Source organism: Artemia franciscana, chromosome 4 (assembly GCF_032884065.1).
Source record: "Artemia franciscana chromosome 4, ASM3288406v1, whole genome shotgun sequence".
NCBI classification, from domain to species: Eukaryota; Metazoa; Arthropoda; class Branchiopoda; order Anostraca; family Artemiidae; genus Artemia; species Artemia franciscana.
In genome coordinates this window covers 49,539,015-49,559,985 of record NC_088866.1, presented here as the reverse complement: position 1 = coordinate 49,559,985, position 20,971 = coordinate 49,539,015, and the positions used below count along the sequence as shown (strand labels likewise).

The 20,971-nt window shown below is 35.3% G+C and overlaps 1 protein-coding gene across 1 annotated transcript; it reads right to left on the bottom strand.

The window, feature by feature from the left end:
• Positions 1 to 12,369: 12,369 nt before the first annotated feature.
• Positions 12,370 to 14,733, bottom strand: LOC136026537 (adhesive plaque matrix protein-like). The gene is made up of 2 exons (XM_065703214.1): positions 14,595 to 14,733; positions 12,370 to 12,883 (listed from the first exon to the last, which is right to left on the bottom strand). Exons 1-2 carry the CDS (start codon positions 14,598 to 14,600, stop codon positions 12,431 to 12,433), a joined length of 459 nt encoding a protein of 152 aa, XP_065559286.1. The 5' UTR covers positions 14,601 to 14,733; the 3' UTR covers positions 12,370 to 12,430.
• Positions 14,734 to 20,971: the final 6,238 nt, after the last annotated feature.

Genomic DNA, 20,971 nt, shown 5'->3' with positions numbered 1-20,971 from the left:
TGAATCGTCAGTAACACAATCTTCTAAAAGTCAGTGGTGGACCTGGATGGGGGTCGCTTCCTCCCCCTTAACAAAGTGGTGGATTTAGAGTTGGGACAGCTTGCTTTAGTTGACGTCGGCCGAAAGTTTTTTTTTAATTGGTTCTTAATAGTTGAGTAATTAATAAGCTTTTAATTTATAAGACTGTCTTTTTGCAAAAAAGTTTGAAGAAATTCACTTTACTTTTTGTAGTTTCTGTTAGAATTTATGGACGACACATACTGCCTAAAAGTATTTAATTAAATTTAGATTTATCAAAGGAGTCTGGCCGTATTATCACAAAAGCCAACTGGGAGATGAAAATCTTCATTTCGGAGAGGAAATTTAATTTCCTAACTTCTTGAGGCTATCAAAATGATATTTCAGGATCGTGCTTTTACAACAAGACTAAAAAAAAAAATTATAAGTATACCCTTAAAACTAATGAAAAAAGAAATCCAAAAAGAAACCAATGCAACAGAACAAACACATAAAAAAAGAAAAAAAAAAGGAAGACTGTTTTCCTACATTAGTAATTAATATAGATCAGTACTTGAATGAGGTCTTAACTCTACTCATCCATACAATCACATAGGTCAAACAGCATAGCCATACACAATCAACCATAAAGAATAATCCATGGACAGGCAGTCGTGTCGTAAAAAGTATAAGTCGTCATTTACCAAATATTAAAAACAGCAAAAAAAGACATATAATTCAGAGGCAAACACTCAACACAAGGGCTCATTAGGAGAATACACACTTACCTATAGAGTTTCGGCACTTTAAATTCCCTACCCAGGTCTACCGGTATATGGGTCTCTGAATTCTCATTTCCTACTTTTCCTTACTATCATAATTACTAAGCGGTGTCATAAAATTAGGCGACATGCTTAATGTTTTGACTTATTTAAATACTCAAAGACAATACAAAGGTGAACTTAAACCTGCAGAAGTGCAAAGAGTGGTCGTGGTCAGAAGTACAAAGGCGAAAAATTATACAAAAAATAATAAATATTATCGTTTTTTATAGATGATAAACAGCTTTCTATTTCTTTATGGCCGGGTAGATTTTATAACTTAGTATTTTTGTATTAATGTTTTACATCATATTAATTTCAATAAATTTATTAAAACTTTAACCCTCACCATATTTTAGATTAAATTTATGACGATTTCCACTACCTACCTAGAATGTATAATTGTCGAGGGTCCCTTTAAATTGCTAGTATTTATTTGTTCGCAAATTTATCGAAGCAACCTATTATGTACCGCCATTAAGAAAAATCATGGATCCACCCGTGCTAAAAGTGCTCTTAGAGCATTTTAAAAGAAAATATTTAGAATATTTTTTATTGAAAACTAATTTTAAAAGATAAAGACTCTTTCTTATTCAAGCAATATTGTTGTGAGAACTGTTTTTATCTAAATAAGTCGCTAAGGCTCCACTATTTTCAACGGTTTATTTTCGTTTATTTTCGTTTGTTTGATTACTTTTATTTCTATTATCTTGTTTAATTTTTTTATAGATTAAAGGCATTGTTGTTTTTCTTATAGCTATATCATTGAGTTTAATGATATTTGTTGATTACTTTAGATTAATAGTCTGTTATCACTCAAAATTAGATTTGTTGTGAAACTTAACATTCTTTACAGCAGCTTCAGAAGGTTTCTACGGAAACAACAATTTTTTTATTTATTAAATGAAGTTGTGTAGGCAGTGGTGGTAACAAAGATAAGACGGGATATAAGTAATCAATTTCAGACAAATTTGGTTTTACTGCAGCTTGTGATGGATTGTTAAAAGCAAATATTATCTTACCTGATATAATTATTCACATTAAAACTAATAACCCAACATAATCAACTAATTTGTTTTGCAGCCACTGAATTTTACTGATTTTACTGAATGGACATAGTATTGACTTAGAAACATTTTAAAGCTGGATGTTAAGTTAGTGATGTAGCAGTCAGATGTCAAAAACAGTCAATTGATTTGATGTGATAGCACCGAACCGGAATATGACAAGTACGAATCAAGATTTTTAAGTCAGTAGTTTTTTGATTTGTAGTTTTTTTTTTTAACCATAGCCAATTGAATAAGACTTCCATAAAATAAAATGGAATGAAATTAAATTTCAATTTACCTATCTAAATATAATTTAAAACTGCTACTGTGCAGAAGCAGTTTCTCTTGAATCTCATCACTTAACGCACAGATAAAATCTTCCATGTACCATCAATCCTATATTGTCATTTAAATTGAAAAGATACAGTGCCATGGCTATGGGTAAATGAAAGAGCAAAATATCGGCAGATCAGGCGGCTTCCCTTCCTGGTATACGTTTTTGTTATGGCAATGCTGTAATTGGGTTACGAAAATAAATCACAGGTAAAAGGATAAAACTAAAGCCACTTTTATCATAAATATTCGGGAAATAGCATCTGTTTTTCTCAAAGATTTCATCACGTAGTATAAATAGGCATTTGACAAGTAATTTGACAAATTGACGCTATTAATTTGACACTTGTCAATTTGACACAGTAATATGACACTTGGCAATGTCCTTTTTGTGCCTGGGCCACTTTCCAAAAAGCACCTGTATGTTCAGGTACCTGTTTGTTCAGTGATGTACTATCCTTGGATTTCAGTGTTCAAAAATATTAACATCTTAATATACCAGACAAGATTTGTTTTAAAAATTTTCTTGTGCTTTTTTCCCAAGCCTCCTGCATGGGTGTCCAATCGTGTCAAAAATCATCTCTTGTGAAAAGTAAGTGCTAGCCTTTTCCCTCCCAAACCTCTGTCTTTGCCTTTGGCCACCTTCGAGTACAGGGGGCTGTTCCAGATTTCATATTTATATACTGAAGGGTTAAAATAAGTCTATAGACACGTGGGTAGCGTGTTCATTTTTGACATGTTTCTTGAGTGTCATAGCAAAACCCGTGCCAAATATTTTTGGCAACGTCTAGTAAAATGAAAGTTAGTTTAGTATTTTTTTGTCGAACATTAGTAGACAATTAATCGTCAAAGTGGCAATAAAGAATTTATTCTCTCGTAGCTTTTATACAGAGTATTGCCAGTAAAAATTGAGTTTTTGTCGAAATGTGTCTTCTAAACTGACGGAGATTATAACTATGAAAATGTAGTCTGGTTTATACTAAGGGGGGTTGTCCCTTAAGGTTTGGCGTTGTGCGGTAGCAAAATTTTTTTGAACTTTTTCATTTTTTGCAGATATACAAATGCCTGTTTTTTTTCAGGTTCAACTTTAGCTTAATGCACCTGCCTTATCCCCCTCCCTTCGATAAGGACGCCAACTGTAAGCCCTGAAGCTAATTTATCGAGAAAAGAGTTAGAAAGTTCACAGTTGGGATTAAATGAATAATTCTTCTTCTGCAGGAGCAGCAGATGTATAATTAAGTGAGTTAAGTGAAAATTAGATTTCAGCAAGACATTTTCAGCACAGAAGAAAACGGAAAGGAATTTGAAACAAAAACAGCCAGAGACCCCCCAAAAAAACGAAATGAAGAACAAGTATAGAAACATGAACAGAAGCTGAAAACCAGATGATTAAAAATAACATATCCGAAAATAAATACAATCCGTAAAACATTGTCGTTATTCACATTAGATCCAGGTTGTGGAATAATTTTCAATTTGAGTTACTTGTGCCATATCCAAAAGTCATTGGAGCAGCGTAGATAGAATGATAGTGCAGCTACGGATACCAAAGGGTTGTATTTCTTTCTAAAACCCTTATGCTACGATATAGAAGTCAATATATATATATATATATATATATATATATATATATATATATATACATATATATATATATATATATATATATATCTATCTATCTATACATATAAAAATAAGTTGTTTGTCGACTGACGTCATGTTTGTCGACTGACGAAATTACAGACCTGGACACCGGGACACAAATGACGACTGGGACACCGGGACACAGGGAATATAAATGACGTCCGGGACACTCAAAGAGAAATTACAGACTGGGACACCAGAACACAAATAACGACCGGGACATCTATATATATATATATAACAACTAGCTATTGGGGTGGCGCTTCGCGCCACCCCAACACCTAGTTGGTGGGGGTGCTTCGACCCCCCCCCAAGCCCCCCCGCCCGCGTAAGTCGTTACGCGCCATATTAGTTACACGCCATTGTAGTTGTGTCCCTGTGTCCCACCTGTTAATATATATATATATATATATATATATATATATATATATATATATATATATATATATATATATATATATATATATATATATATATATATATATATATATATATATATATATATATATTTTTAACTACTTAAAACTTGCGAATATACAACATTCTTGGCTGTCCCATTGTCTGTGCATATACATAGATTGTCAGGTTTACCGACTCTTGAACACGCAACATATAATTGTCCATGGGAAAAACAATCTGTGTTCAGATCTATACCTCATTATTCTAATGATTGCCCCTGAGATTTGTTGATGGTGATTGCTAATCGAACATTCCCTGTGTCCCCGTCGTCATTTATATATCCCCCTGTGCCCGCCGGCGTCTCCGTTGTTGTTGTTTCCCTGTGTCCCGGTCGTCATTTGTGTCCCGGTGTCCCAGTCTGTAATTTCTCTTTGAGTGTCGCAGTCGTCATTTATATTCCCTGTGTCCCGGTGTCCCGGTCTTCTTTTTTGTCCTGGTCGTCATTTGTGTCCCGGTGTCCCGGTCTGTAATTTCTCTTTGAGTGTCCTGGTCGTCATTTATATTCCCTGTGTCCCGGTGTCCCGGTCTTCATTTTTGTCCCGGTCGTCATTTGTGTCCCGGTGCTTTGTTGATGATGATTGCTAATCGAACATTCCTTGTGTCCCGGTCGCTTTCTCTTTGAGTGTCCCGGTCGTCATTTATATTCCCTATGTCCCGGTGTCCCGGGCGTCATTTGTGTCCCGATGTCCTGGTCTGTAATTTCGTCAGTCGAGAAAGCGCCACCCCAACCCCTAGTTAGTGGGGGCGCTTCGCGCCCCCCAAGCACCCCCGCGTGCCTAAGTCATTACGCGCCATATTAGTTACGCGCCATTGTAGTTGTGTCCCTGTGTCCCACCTGTGAATATAGATAGATATATATATATTTTTAACTACGTAAAACTTGCGAATATACAACATTCTTGGCTGTCCCATTGTCTGTGCATATAAACATATTGTCAGGTTTACCGACTTGAACATGCAACATATAATTGTCCATGGGAAAAACAATCTGTATTCAGATCTATACCTCATTATTCTAATGATTGCCCTTGAGATTTGTTGATGGTGATTGCTAATCGAACATTCCCTGTGTCCCCGTCGTCATTTATATATCCCCCTTTGCCCCCCGGCGTCCCAGTTGTTGTTGTTTCCTTGTGTCCCGGTCGTCATTTGTGTCCCGGTGTCCCAGTCTGTAATTTCTCTTTGAGTGTCGCAGTCGTCATTTATATTCCCTGTGTCCCGGTCGTCATTTGTGTTCCGGTGTCCCGGTCTGTAATTTCTCTTTGAGTGTTGCAGTCGTCATTTATATTCCCTGTGTCCCGGTCGTCATTTGTGTCCCGGTGCTCTGTTGATGGTGATTGCTAATCGAACATTCCTTGTGTCCCGGTCGCTTTCTCTTTGAGTTTCCCGGTCGTCATTTATATTCCCTATGTCCCGATGTCCCGGTCTGTAATTTGGTCAGTCGACAAACATGACGTCAGTCGATATACAAACATGACGTCACTCGACAGACACACAGACAACTCACTTATATATATATATATATATATATATATATATATATATATATATATATATATATATATATATATATATATATATATATATATATATGTATATACTAGCTGTTGGGGTGGCGTTTCACACCACCCCAACACCTAGTTGGTGGGGCACTTCGCGCCCCCCAAGCCCCCCCGCGCGCGTAAGTCGTCACGCGCCATATTAGTTACGTGCCATTGTAGTTATGTCCCTGTGTCCCACCTGTGAATATAGATAGATTTATATATGTGTTTCAAACTACGTAAAAATTGCGAATATACAACATTTTTGGCTTTCCCACTACTGGGAGCTTTCCGTTTCCAATTGCCAGCAATTGATCTGAAAATGTTTGACCAGAGTCATCATTTTGCAATCGGACACGCATATTTGTAGTTAATTTTAATATTTTTACGTGTACCCATAAATTAGAATTTTTCAGGCAAGCATTCATTTCGTCTGCAGGAGTTAAACTACGTAAAAATTGCGAATATACAACATTCTTGGCTTTCCCATTGCCTGTGCATATACAAAGCCGTATGTACTAATAATGACGTCTGCAAACGCTCTTTTTACAAACAAACAAACATGCATACACACAACTCGTTTTTATATAGATAGATAGATAGATAGATACAATACAAATTAACTGCGTAAAACTTGCGAATATACAACATTCTTCGCTGTCCAATTGTCGCTGCATATAAATAGATTGTCAGGTTTACCGACCCTCGAACATGCAACGTACAATTGTCCATGGGAAAAACAATCAGTATTAAGATCTATACCACATTTTTCTAATGATTGACCTTGAGCTTTGTTAATGGTGATTGCAAATGCTAATCGAATTGGGAATTGCAATCTTTTAAATTGAAAAGGCATATCCGTTGGAATCATGGGAATGCGAGGAATAAGAACAGCCTCACCCTCAGAAGGCCCTGTCAAGATTGTGGCCTCTATTAGGTTTTCCATTGTTTTTTTTTACGGCAAGTCGCGTGCCATTGCAAAGCTTTGGTGGGTTGATATTTCTTAAAAGTATTATTGGTACGCCTATTTTTAGTTGTAGCACGTGTGGTGGAAACCCTGAAAGATCTATGGAATTTAAAAATTCAGATGGATAATTAACCGCTTCATTTGGTTCCAAAACTGTGTCGACTGACTTGTAAAGGACTGCCTGGTCTCGAATCTTGGTCAAAACAATATTGTTGATTTCGTGGAGGTCTATATTTTTGGGTGCGAGAATCGCTCGTTCACTTAGCCATTTATTATTTTTATAATTTTTTAGAATATTCGGAAATACTTTTTCAATCAATTCATTTTTGGACGTCATTAAATTACAGAAATCAGCAGGTAGTTGTATACGTCCTGAAATTGAGTCTATCGTATCATAAATGTCTTTTAGTTTCGACGTTAACTTGGAAATGTTATTTTGTACATACGACAATAGATCACTCGTACTGTAACTTTGTTCACGATCCAATTCTACACATGTCGAAACAGCAGCGATACGGTTAGGTGAAGGCATTCCCAAATCCTGAAGAGGTTTGTTTGCCATACGTACGCACAAATCTTCTATAATAACTAAATTGTAGTTATAAATTTCTGATGTAAAATCAAAAGTCATATCTGACGTCTCTAACTGTTTTCGATGGAGTATATCTTCGGACATTTTTGACTTATATTTTTCCCATAACTCTGTAGGAGCTGATGGAGAGCAAGTTGTTAAAATGATGCCAAACAATGCACGAATTTGACTTGGGGTTGAGGTTTCGCACGCGTCATTGATGCAGTTATCCCAGTGTTGGTCATTCTCCAATAAATTCAGAGCTTGGCATGCACTACGGTAAGTGTCATGTATAGTACCGTACGAAGGCACTTCAGTATACAGCAGTTTTTTTGTAAAAGAATCATTTTTGCAAAGCGAAAAAAAAGCTGTTAATTTTGTATCCGGTGGATTCAGGGCTCTTTGTTGCACGTTGGTTTCCGAGAAATAAACATGTTGACCATTCTGTAAATGTACCGCTAAGTGAACAACAGCTGGACTACGTTCATGTATCGGAAATGAAAGAATTCGCCAAACAGCTTCATTACTGCTTATGTATCTTCCAGCCTGATATTGTACGATTTCGTCGAAATCTCTGATTTCGGGCTGCAAGCCAAAAACTGCCATGTCACTGCCTTTGTTGACGTATTTACATATGTATTTGATTGCCTTTACGGAGTTACAGTATTCAACGTTTATCCTGGTCGTCATTTATATTCCCTGTGTCCCGGTCGTCATTTGTGTCCCGGTATCGCAGTCTGTAATTTCTCTTTGAGTGTCCCGGTCGTTATTTATATTCCCCCTGTCCCGGTCTGTAATTTCTCTTTGAGTGTTTTTTCTTTTTGGTATTTTTTAGTTTTTTACATTTTTTCTTTTTTCAATTTTCTTTTTCTTCTTTATTTTTCAGCTTCACTATGAAATACATATCGCCGAACCTTTGTTTTTTTAACTAAAATCTGGTAGGCATTGATGACCTTATCCAAGTCCAAATCCCAAACACAATCATCATCGCTATCATTTTCAGTTTTGATATGTTTTGACTCTCGCTGTCCAGGTGGATCTTCATCTAACTGCGCGGTTTTGCGTTCTTTAGCCTCAAGCCTGTTTCCTTGCTGTTCTTTTGATTCCTCGGCACGCTTTCTTTTCTGACTTTCTCTATCAGCAGCAAGTTTTTTGGCATAGACTCTTTGAGCATCTTCATCGGCTTTTGCCATTGTAAGTTCATCAGTCATTTTAAACTTAAACATTAATAGATTTCTACGTGAACATATACGTCTTAAATATCTTTAATGACGTCACCGTCATAGCAAAAATGACGACAACTAACTTCATGACGTCAGTCGACACAGAAACATGACGTCACCTGACAGACAGACACACAGACAGACAACTTATTTATATATATATATATATATATATATATATATATATATATATATATATATATATATATATATATATATATATATATATATATATATATATATATATATATATATATATATATATATATATATATATATACTAGCTGTTGGGGTGGCGCTTCGCAAAACCCCCCCCCCCCAAGCCCCCCCGCGCGCGTAAGTCATTACGTGCCATATTAGTTACGCGCCATTGTAGTTGTTGCCCTGTGTCCCACCTGTGAATATAGATATATATATATATATATATATATATATATATATATATATATATATATATACATATATATATATATATTTAACTACGTTCATATGGACATATGACCATGGGAAAAACAATCTGTATTCAGATCTATACCTCATTATTATAATGATTGCCCTTGAGCTTTGTTGATGGTGATTGCTAATCGAACATTCCCTGTGTCCCCCTCGTCATTTATATATCCCCCTATGTCCCCCGGCGTCCCCGTTGTTGTTGTTTCCCTGTGTCCCGGTCGTCATTTGTGTCCCAGCCTGTAATTTCTCTTTGAGTGTCGCGGTCGTCAATTATATTCCCTGTGTCCCAGTGTCCCAGTCGTCATTTTTGTCCCTGTCGTCATTTGTGTTCCGGTGTCCCGGTCTGTAATTTTTCTTTGAGTGTCCTGGTCGTCATTTATATTCCCTGTGTCCCGGTCGTCATTTGTGTCCCGGTGCTTTGTTGATGGTGATTGCTAATCGAACACTCCTTGTGTCACGGTTGCTTTCTCTTTGAGTGTCCCGGTCGTCATTTATATTCCCTATGTCTCGGTGTCCCAGTCGTCATTTGTGCCCCGATGTCCCGGTCTGTAATTTCGTCAGTCGACAAATATGACGTCAGTCGACACACAAACATGACGTCACTTGACAAACACACACAGAGACAACTTATTTATATATATATATATATATATATATATATATATATATATATATATATATATATATATATATATATATATATATATATATATATATATATATATATATATATATATATATATATATATATAATCTGTTTGTCTGTTGACTGACGTTATGTTTGTGTGTCGACTGACGTCATTAAAAAGATTGAGCTGTATGTCGTCATGAAGTTGTTTGTCGACTGGCGTCATGTTTGTCGACTGACGAAATTACAGACCGGGACACAAATGACGTCCGGGACACTCAAAGAGAAATTACAGACTGGGACACCGGGACACAAATAACGACCGGGACACAGGGAATATAAATGACGACCGGGACACAGGGAAACAACTACAACGGGGACGCCGGGGGCACAGGGGGGATATATAAAGGACGACCGGGACACAGGGAATGTTCGATTAGCAATCACCATAAACAAAGTTCAAGGGCAATCATTAGAATAATGAGGTATAGATCTGAATACGGATTGTTTTTCCCATGGACAATTATATGTTGCATGTTCAAGAGTCGGTAAACCTGACAATCTATTTATATGCACAGACAATGGGACAGCCAAGAATGTTGTATATTCGCAAGTTTTACGTAGTTATAAACATATATATATATATATATATATATATATATATATATATATATATATATATATATATATATATATATATATATATATATATATATATATATATATATATATCTATCTATCTATATTCACAGGTGGGACACAGGGACACAACTACAATGGCGCGTAACTAATATGGCCCGTAACAACTTACGCGCGCGGAGGGAGCTTGTGGGCACGAAGCTCCCCCACCAACTAGGTGTTGGGGTGGCGTGAAGCGCCACCCCAACAGCTAGTATATATATCAAACAGTTCGTAACGAACTGTAGTAAGGAGCGACCCGGCTCAATAGTAAACGAAACTCTAAAAAACTAAATTTTGATGCTATAAGATATATAAAAAGAATCGGATTTCCATGCTGATTTTAAATATATAAGTTTCATCAAATTTAGTCTTTGTCATCAAAAGTTACGAGCCTGAGAAAATTTGCCTTATTTTGGAAAATAGGGGGAAACACCCCTTAAAGGTCATAGAAGCTTAACGAAAATCACACCATCGCATTCAGCGAATCAGAGAACCCCATATCAAAAATTTCAAGCTCCTATCTACAAAAATGTGGAAAGCATTTCCAAAGTAAATCCTTTTTTCCGTCTTTTAGTTCTTTAGTGCCGGCAAAACAATAAGTTTCAGTAGCTGAAGTGACAACACTACATGCACATATGATTCTCACCAGCAAGTTTATTTACTTACATTCTCATCTTTTTCACAGAGGGTCGACCGGTGCGAGTAAGAATTGGGGCCCCGGCTCGACCCGGCTCAATAGTAACCGAAACAGTAAAAAACAGAATTTTGATACCATTAGATACATTTAAAGAATTGGATCTTTAGGCTGATTTTGAATACATAAGTTTCATCAAGTTTAGTCTTACCCATCAAAAGCTACAAGCCTGAGAAAATTTCCTTTATTTTCGAAAAAAAGGGAAAACAAGGAAACACGAATCTTAATGAAAATCACACCATCAGGTTCAGTATATCAGAGAACCCTACAGTAAAGTTTCAAGGTTCTATCTGCAAGAATGTGGAATTTTGTATTTTTTTGCCAGAAGAAACATCACGGATGCGAGTTAATTTTATTTTTTGTTTTTATTTCTTCCCAGGCGTGATCTTATCGAACCAGTGGTCCCAGGATATCGCGAAAGGGCACGTTCAAACGAAAATTAAAAGTTCTAATGCCCTTTTTAGGTGACCAAAAAATTGGAGGGCAAGAAGGCCCCCTCCCAGGCACATTTTTTCCCTAAAGTCACCCGATCAAAATTTTTAGATAGCCATTTTGTTCAGCATAGTAGAAAAATCTAGTAGCTATTTCTTTGAGGAAGACTTCATTCCCCACAGTCCCCGGGGGAAAGGCTGCAAGTTATGAACATTTCCTATTGTTTACGTATAGTATTGGCTATTGGGAAGTATACACGTTTTCAGGGGGGGGGGGTTCTTCTAGTGGTGGGCCATGGACAGGGGGTTACATGGGAAGATCTTTGCATTGAGGAAGTTTTCAAGGGGAAAGAGAATTTCCATGAAGGGGGTGCCGGATTTCCCAGCATTTTATAAAAAACGATCAGAAATTAAATAAAAAAGCTAGTTTTTTATATTGAAAGTAAGGAGCAACATTAAAACTTGATTCGAACAGAAACTATTACGTATATGAAGGGTTCACCCCCTTGTCAATACCTTGCTCTTTATTCTAAGTTTTTTTTTAGTATTTTCTAAATAGCTATTTGTTCCAATTAAACGACCTTTGTGATTCAGGGGTCATCCTCAAAGAATTGGAACAAAATTCGAACTTTAGCGTACAGAGCTAGGTATTGAAGAGGGGGCAAACCCCCCATATACGTAATAATCTCTGTTCGTTTTATGTTTTAATGTTACTCCTTACTTTCAAGCTCGTGGTTCTATATATATATATATATATATATATATATATATATATATATATATATATATATATATATATATATATATATATATATATATATTATAATGAAAAGAGAAATCACCAATGCAACGGCACAAACACAAAAAAAAAGAAAAATTGAGTAATTTTTTTATTCATATAAAAATAGAATTTGACAATTAATTATTTTTTTTCCTGCTTATGGATAGGCCGGGGCTTTGTATGCCGGTGCAGGGTATGCTGGGGCCTTGTAAGCTGGTGCTTTGTATGCTGGTGCAGGGTATGCTGGAGCTTTGTACGCTGGTGCTGGGTATGCTGGAGCTTTGTACGCTGGTGCTTTATACGCAGGTTTGTAATTATATTCACCAGAATATGTTACATCTGCATTATAACCACCATAAGGTGTAACGGTGTAGCTGACAGTTTGGACACGGCCGTCAGGAAGTAGAACACGATAAGATCCTTGTGTGTTTCCGCTGGCATCGGTGTTTTGTTGGTGTCCGTAATCGTTATAGCTTGGGTCATCCTTCACCGTCCAGTCAAAGCTATAGGGTCTGTATTCATATTTGTCCTTGTAAGCAGGTGTGTTATAGCTTGGCTTGGGGTAAGACTGGGATGCGGCTACGGCAATAAATGCTACAAGGATGAAAACCTGAAATCGAAAGAATATATTCCTTTAAATGTTATTTAATCCATGCAATAATTTTGGATGTTCTATTGTATCCATCAACTTCCTATTAAATGGTTGTCTGAAATGTCTTCCCTTTCAGGCTTAATTTATGCAAAGACCATATTATAGTCACATTTGTGGGTAAAATCCAATTTATACACGGCTAGTGGTCCAATAAATCAATGATGTACCCTGTCCGTAATTTGTTTAGATGAACAATGTTGAACTTTCTAGCGCAAACTTTGTGACTAACCAATCAGAAAAAGAAGTTAAGGTTCAGGTTTCTATATCCATAAACAAAAAAACAATATATATATATATATATATATATATATATATATATATATATATATATATATATATATATATATATATATATATATATATATATATATATATATAAATACACACACATATATATATATATATATATATATATATATATATATATATATATATATATATATATATATACATATATATGTATATATATATATATATATATATATATATATATATATATATATATATATATATATATATATATATATATATATATATATATATATATATATATATATAGGCAACAAGAATTTCAGACTAGTGAAATTCAGAGACAGAAATTAATGGTGATTATATTTCTTCTGTAAACAAAAAGATGTGCTTAGCGACAGCGACACAGTGAAATATAGACATTGGATAATGTAAAATAATACATTTTTCGAAAAATATGAAAAAATATAAAAAAAAATCAATACGTCGAAAAATTGAACAAAAAAACAAACTAAAAGTTAAAGTTGATGGTTGATTTTAGTTTAAGGTTCACACATTCACATATGATCCATTTTTTGCTCTCTTTACTCCTTTAGTAATATACAATTTTTCACTTACCTTACATATCTGCTTTTTTATTGTTATGATGGCTTTCTCAAAAGTTAAATAAATAAGAAACATAAATATCTATCTAATATTTATAATATGATCACAAGCAGTTAAAACTGATCCAGAATTTGCTTCAGGGCTTGTTATTGACCATTTTTAGTATTTTTTTTCAGAAGTCAGAAGTTTTTTTTTTTGAGTAAAAAAACCCACAGCCCTCAGCAACTTCCTTTTTGTAACCCAATTAGGAGATTTGTGGTATATCCGGTTATATCTATCCTAATCTAAATAAAGATATTTATTTCTAAAATTTGAACTAGTTAGAATCTACTAGAGATAATAATTACGACTCGCTAGTGTTTTGGCTTGCTTTGAAAGATTCAAATCGTGATTGAATCAAAATCACACCCAATTGTATCTAATTTTTTCGAGCCTGAGTCAAAAAACTATTATTTACAATTGGACAATTAGATATAGAGCAAATAATAAAATATAGCCTTTTCCTGACATTTCAAGTTGAATCTTGTCTTAAATCAGCCTTTGAGCAGACCCTTATTTTCAGGGAGGAAATTTCTATGGGACGTGGGCGACGCAGTTGCTTCGTGGAATAAACAGTCCATACATTTCAATTTTGCCGAGTAGAAAATCTCCAGTTTTGTGTTTTACTATGTGTTTTTTCTTCTACATTGATAAAACGATGCATTTGAGTAATTTATGCGTATACATATATAAATATGCATAGGTAGACTTCTTTGGACCCAATTTGAAAATCTACAACATAGAGAAATGAATAAAATTTAAAATATCTCTTTACCTTCATACTGATTTCTTAGAAGTTACAGCTTGTTTAAAATAAGCTATAGGACTGATAACCACTTATCATTACTTTTTGCTTTTATAGAGCTCCAAATTAAATCAAACTGACCACGCCCATGTGTATATACTTCTTTGGTATTGATTGTATATCTATGCCAGGATGAACTATGGATGTCAAGGGTGGACATTTGGGCGTTTGCCGGTAGTATCCTAGTGCCCTTTTGTCTACATATCAAAAAAAGAGCACTTGAATATGTATTTTATTTCTATCTGGTAATAATATTGATAAAATAATAATATTTTTTTTTCACTTCTTGGTTAGTATTTCCGTTTCTGTAAAATTTTGCCTTTTTTCCGCCTTGGTACCGAAATAGGAAGATTTTACATAAAATTGAAACAAAAGTTGTCAAAACTGTTGGATATTAACTTAAGTCAAATACCAAATTTCGATGATTTTGATCATTTGCTCTTTGCTTTTTGCGTCTTGCATTCCACTTTTTTTTTTGTTTTTTCGTATTAGTTGGCTAGACATAAATTATCATTATTACTGCTTTACAAGATTTTGTATATTTCGCAACACTGCTTCATTTTACATTTTGTATTAATATATTACGATATTTAGATTATAACAATTGATAATAGTAATTTAGAAGAGCATTTGCCAATTTTCTTTTGCGATTCAATTCATAGAAGCCTTTGTGGGGATTTGTACCATATATCAATTACTTATGCTTAAAAAATTATGAATAAATTTTAGTTACCCTGCTTATCTATCCTGACACGATGGTCCAAAATCCAAATACTTTATTCAGAAGGGAAGTGGGGGGAACTTCATAATCTTTGGAATATCTGAATTTACAATGCCTTTTTTCAATTTTTTTTGCAGGTAAGACTCTTAATAGCGACTTTTTAGCTACTAAATAAAAAAAAAAACAAGTCTTTGCAACTGGAAGTAAGGAGCAACATTAAAGATCAAAACGAACAGAAATTATTACGTATATTAGGAGGTTCTCTCCCCGGTCAAGACCTCGGTCGTTCCACTAAAGTTCGAATTTTGTTCCCATTCTTTAAGAATGACCCCTAAATCACAAAGGCCGTTTAATTAGAATAAATAACTCTCTTGAAAGTATTAAAAAATAGCGTAAAGAGAGAGGTATTGACTAGGGGCAAACCCTCTATTATAGATAATAATTTCTGTTCGTTTTAAGTTTTAACATTGCTCCTTACTTTCAGTTGAAAAAACTTATTTTTTTATTTAATTTCGGATTGTGTTTTATATAATGCTGGGAGATCCGGCACGCCCTTCATAGCAATGTCTCTTCTCCATTTAAAGCTTCCTCCATGGAAAGATCCTCCCACGTAACCCCCTCCCCACGGCCCCCACCAGATAAAATCCTCCCTGAAAAAATCTGTATACTTCCAAGTAACAAATACTATATGCAAACAATGGGCAAAGTTTGATCAAAATTTTGATCGAGTGACTTTGGGAAAAAATAGCGTAGGAGGGGGTATAGGTACCCTCCAATTTTTTAAAAAAGGAACTAGAACCTTTAATTTCAGTTTGAATGAGCCCTCTTGCAATATTCTAGGACCCCTAGAAAAAAAATATGTATCCATGATCTTTCTTCTGGCAAACAAAATACAAAATTCCACATTTTTGCAGATAGGAGCTTGAAACCTCTACAATAAGGTTCTCTGATACGCTGAATCTGACGGTGTGGTTTTCATCGAAATTCTATGAATTTAGGGAGTGTCCCCCTTTTTTAAAAATACAGCAAATTTTCTCAGGCTCAAAACTTTTAATGGGTAAGACTAAACTTGATGAAACTTATATATCTGAAATCAACATAAGAATTATATTTTTTGATGTAAATATTGGTATCAAAGTTCCGGTTTTTAGTATTTTAGTTACTATTAAGCTGAGTCCAACGAAAATTTTGGACTGGAGTTAAAACCCCGCACCCCCTACCCCTTGATATAGCCTTGCTGGGTCGTACATTTTGACTGTGCTTGGGTCAATATTGTCATTTTGGGGTAAATAAAAAGAGCCCAAAAACTCAAAAAGCTCAAATTCTCAAATTAAACAGTAGTTTCTTTTTTTATGTAATAATAAATCAAGAATAATTATCAGCAATATCTGAAAAAGAAAACTGAAAAATTTGCCTGCTACTCACCATTCATTAGTGTTTACGACTTGACTAACGTTTATCCTGAACGATTCATCGAAATCATTTTCCTAGGGAATCCTATCCACCCCAGTGCAGGTAAACAATTCAACTTTTTTCCATGCCCAAAATTTATTTGCAATTAGAGATAACTGTTCCAATCCAGAATCTATTTCACACTAAGTCGAGATACACCCCCCCCCCTTTACAAATGAAGGCGAAGAGATAAATTCCAAATCCTCATTGACATGAAAGAATTCTCGCGGAAAGTTGTTTTTCTCAGTTATTGAAATAGTAGGAAATTAGTATTTTTGAAAGCAAGCATGTATTCGCCATATCTTAGCTTAAATTCTTTATAAATGAGTACGTTTATTAAAGTAAGAAGGCCATAGATAATAAATGAAGACCTGATAAACGAACATAAATGTTCTAAGGAAATGAACACACAAAAAAAAAGATAAACAGTAACTTGTAAGTTACTTGTAAGACCATTTAGGCATTTCTTTTTAAGCATCACTTCCAGTTTTTAACGAAATTTTTTAATGGTTCTGATTTTCCTGGGCTTAAGGAAAGATAAAACCCCTTTTTCTAGAGTGTCACCAAGTTAATCAACAGTCTAGTTTATCCCTTTGGTTAAAATACATTTTGATGCGTTTCTAAAAGATTTTCATAGCCCCCTTTCAGATAAAAGTCCTGGATACGACCCCGATGATTACATATCAATTTCTGTCCCCTCATCTCTCCCTTAGAACTAACTATATATTTCTGTGAAGATTTTTTCAAAACAACTGCTGAAACACAAGGACCGTTAAACTAGAATAAACATTTCTCAAAAGACGCTGTAGCTGGTAACAACTAATTCGGTAGCAATTGGTTAAAAAGCGGGCTAAATCTTAGAAAAAGGGCACTGGAGCTTTCGATTGACTGATCCCCCTCCAAAGTTTATTCGACCACCCCTTACACATGAAGTGCCTCTGGGATAAAATAAGTGAACAAATATTAATACATTAAACCCTTAGGCATGTTTACTACAAGTAATACTATGCGATTGCCTTTGACGCAAAAAGGAGAGTAGAAATTTCGATTTCCCTTCCAATGAAGGTTTTGAATTATCCGAGGGGAAAATGGGAGGGGGATTTGATCCCCAGCGTGGCCCGTTACTTGGTTTGGGACGGGGCCATTGGTGTAATTCTGTAAGCCCATCCAGAGTTGACCCAGCTCTAAATGTGTACCTGGAGAAATCTGGGGAAGGTAAGCAGGAAGGATGTGCAAAAGCAAAGGATGGCTGTCCCCCAACTGAAGAGCCCCGAAACGGAGATGAGAACCGCCAGTTTGGACATTGAGGGTCTAGTGCCGTCATACTTACTTGCTTACTTATACATTCTGTCGCCGTCGCTTGTCTTTGTGGCTATGAAACCAGTTTTTTCGGATCTTACATTCAGACCAAAAACTCGAGGGTTTTTTGGCTAATTAACAAGTACAGAGAATTCTTGCCCAATACTGTTGGTAAATAGTCTTTCATTTAACCTAGCTTGGCTTTTTGGGTTTGTTTGATTCTTTCAGATTTACTAAAAAAAAAAATTTCAGTACTTGTAATTTTCTGCTACATGAATTTAGCTTTTTAATTATTTCTGTTCGTTGCGCGTTTTCCTTTTTTCCCCCGACCCTTTTTTCACAATAAAATGTATACTTTTCAGGTTCTCACCAAGATGGGTATTCGGTACCCAGGTTGGTTCTGTTTTGGATCTAGAATCGGGGTAGCTATTTGCTAATATCAAGACCCAGAGGCATCTAAAGTCGGTATGATAGCTTCCTAATTCCTGTACCACAAGAAATCCAACATATATAACTAGATGTGATATCATCTCCCTGAATACGAAGAACTAGGAAATTCAATTTGTTCCTTAGAAATTGTTTAAATCACATCACTTTTTGCCTCAACAACCCTTTTAACTTGGTTCCAAGACGTGGAAGTACCGGGAAACGTTCTTCAATTTTTCTTGATTATAGCAATCATGAAAACTATTTACATAAAAAGTAATTTTACAAACTACTAGCAATAAACTTTTAAAAGTACTACTTCTACTAATATTAAATAACAAAAACAAGTTTTTTTTTAACTGCAAGTAAGGAGCGATATTAAAACTTAAAACGAACAGAAAACGCCTCTCTCTTTACGCGTAAGTTTGACTCTTTGTCACAACTCTACTTTTTAGAGCAATAAAAAAACCTTTGCGTAAAGAGCGAGGCGTTGAGGAGGGGACAACCCCTTTCATATGCGGAATAATTTCTGTCCGTTTTGAGTTTTAATGTCGCTCCTTATTTGCAGTTAAAAAAAAAGCTTGTTTTTTTTTATTTTCTGAACGTTTTTGAATTAATGCATGTTTTGATTTTGGCTCACCGAACATGAATAAATAAAACGAAGTTTACATTTCGTCAATACCTCGCTCTTTACTCTAAAGCTTGAATTTTGTCCCAAATCTCTAAGAATGACCCCCGAATCACAAAAGCCGTAGAATAAATAGCTGAAATTAGTAAAACTACTTCAGCGTAAAGAGCAAGGTATTTTGAAGGAGACGAGCCCCCTTATGTACGTAATATTTTATGTTCGTTTTAAGTTTTAATCCTGCTAATTAGTTCCAGTTGAAAAAAATGTATTTATTTTCTCATTGTTTTTTAAATAATACTAGAAAATCCTGCATCTCCTTCATGAAAATTCTTTCCCTCATGATAAATTCCTCCATGAAAAGATCCTCCCACATAACCCCCTCCCCCGACCCACCCCCACCCAACGTGAAAAAGTCCCTCTGAAAACATCTGTACACTTCATGACAACCATTACTATATGTAAACAATGGTCAAAGTTTGTAACTTACAGCCCTTCCCCCGGGGACTGTTAATCCCCCGGGGGGATTAACTCGTCCCCAAAGACATAGTTATTAGCTTTTCAACTAAGCCGAACAAAATGGCTATCTCAAAATTGATCCGGCAGCTTTGGAGAAAAATGTGCGTGGGAGGGGGCCTAGGTGCCCTCCAGTTTTTTTGGTCACTTCAAAAGGGCACTAGAACTTTTTATTTACGGTAGAATGAGCCATCTTGCGACATTCAAGAACAACTGGGTCAATACGATCACCCCTGGGGGAAAAAACCAACAACCACAAAAAACAAACAAGCAAACTAATAAACACGCATCCATGATCTGTCTTCTGGCAAAAAATACAAATTCCGCATTATTGTAGATAGGAGCTTGAAACTTCTACAGTAGGGTCTCTGATACACTGGATCTGATGGTGTATTTTCATTACGATCTATGACTCTATGACTTTTAGAGGGTGTTTCCCCCTATTTTCTGAAATAGCACAAATTTTCTCAGGCCCGTAACTTTTGATGGGTATGACTAAACTTGTTGAAACTTATATATTTAAAATCAGCATTAAAATACAATTCTTTTGATGTAACTATTGGTATACAAATTCAGTGTTTAGACTTTTGATTACTATTGAGCCGAGTCGCTCCTTACTAAAGTTACGAACTGTTAGATTACTAATACGACTACTACCTCCATAACTACTACGACTTCTACTAATATGACTACTGCTACTGCTACGACTACTACTACCAGTAGAAAATACACAATAAGCTAATAAGAAAAAATTTCAATTCAAAATAAAAGAAAAGCTATTTCCTAAAAACAAGATTTCAAAGAAAAGCGAAGAGCCACATTGAGCATTAGAAATAAATTCAAATAGTAGTTCAAGCTCAAAACGAGCATAAATAATTATCAAACAGTTCGTGGTAACGAACTGTAGTAAGGAGCGACCCGGCTCAATAGTAACCAAAAGTCTAAACACTGAATTTGTATACCAATAGTTACATCAAAAGAATAGCATTTTAATACTGATTTTAAATATATAAGTTTTATCAAGTTTAGTCTTACCTATCAAAAGTTACGAGCCTGAGAAAATTTGCCTTATTTTAGAAAATAGGGGAGAACACCCCCTAAAAGTCATACGATCTTAGAGACAATCACACCATCAGATTCAGTGCATCAGAGAACCCTATTGTAGAAGTTTCAAGCTCCTATCTACGAAAATGTGGAATTTTGTATTTTTTGCCAGAAGGCAGATCACGGATGCATGTTTATTTGTTTGTTTGTTTTTTTGTTGTTTTTTTTTTCCAGGGGTGATCGTATCGACCCAGTGGTCCCAGG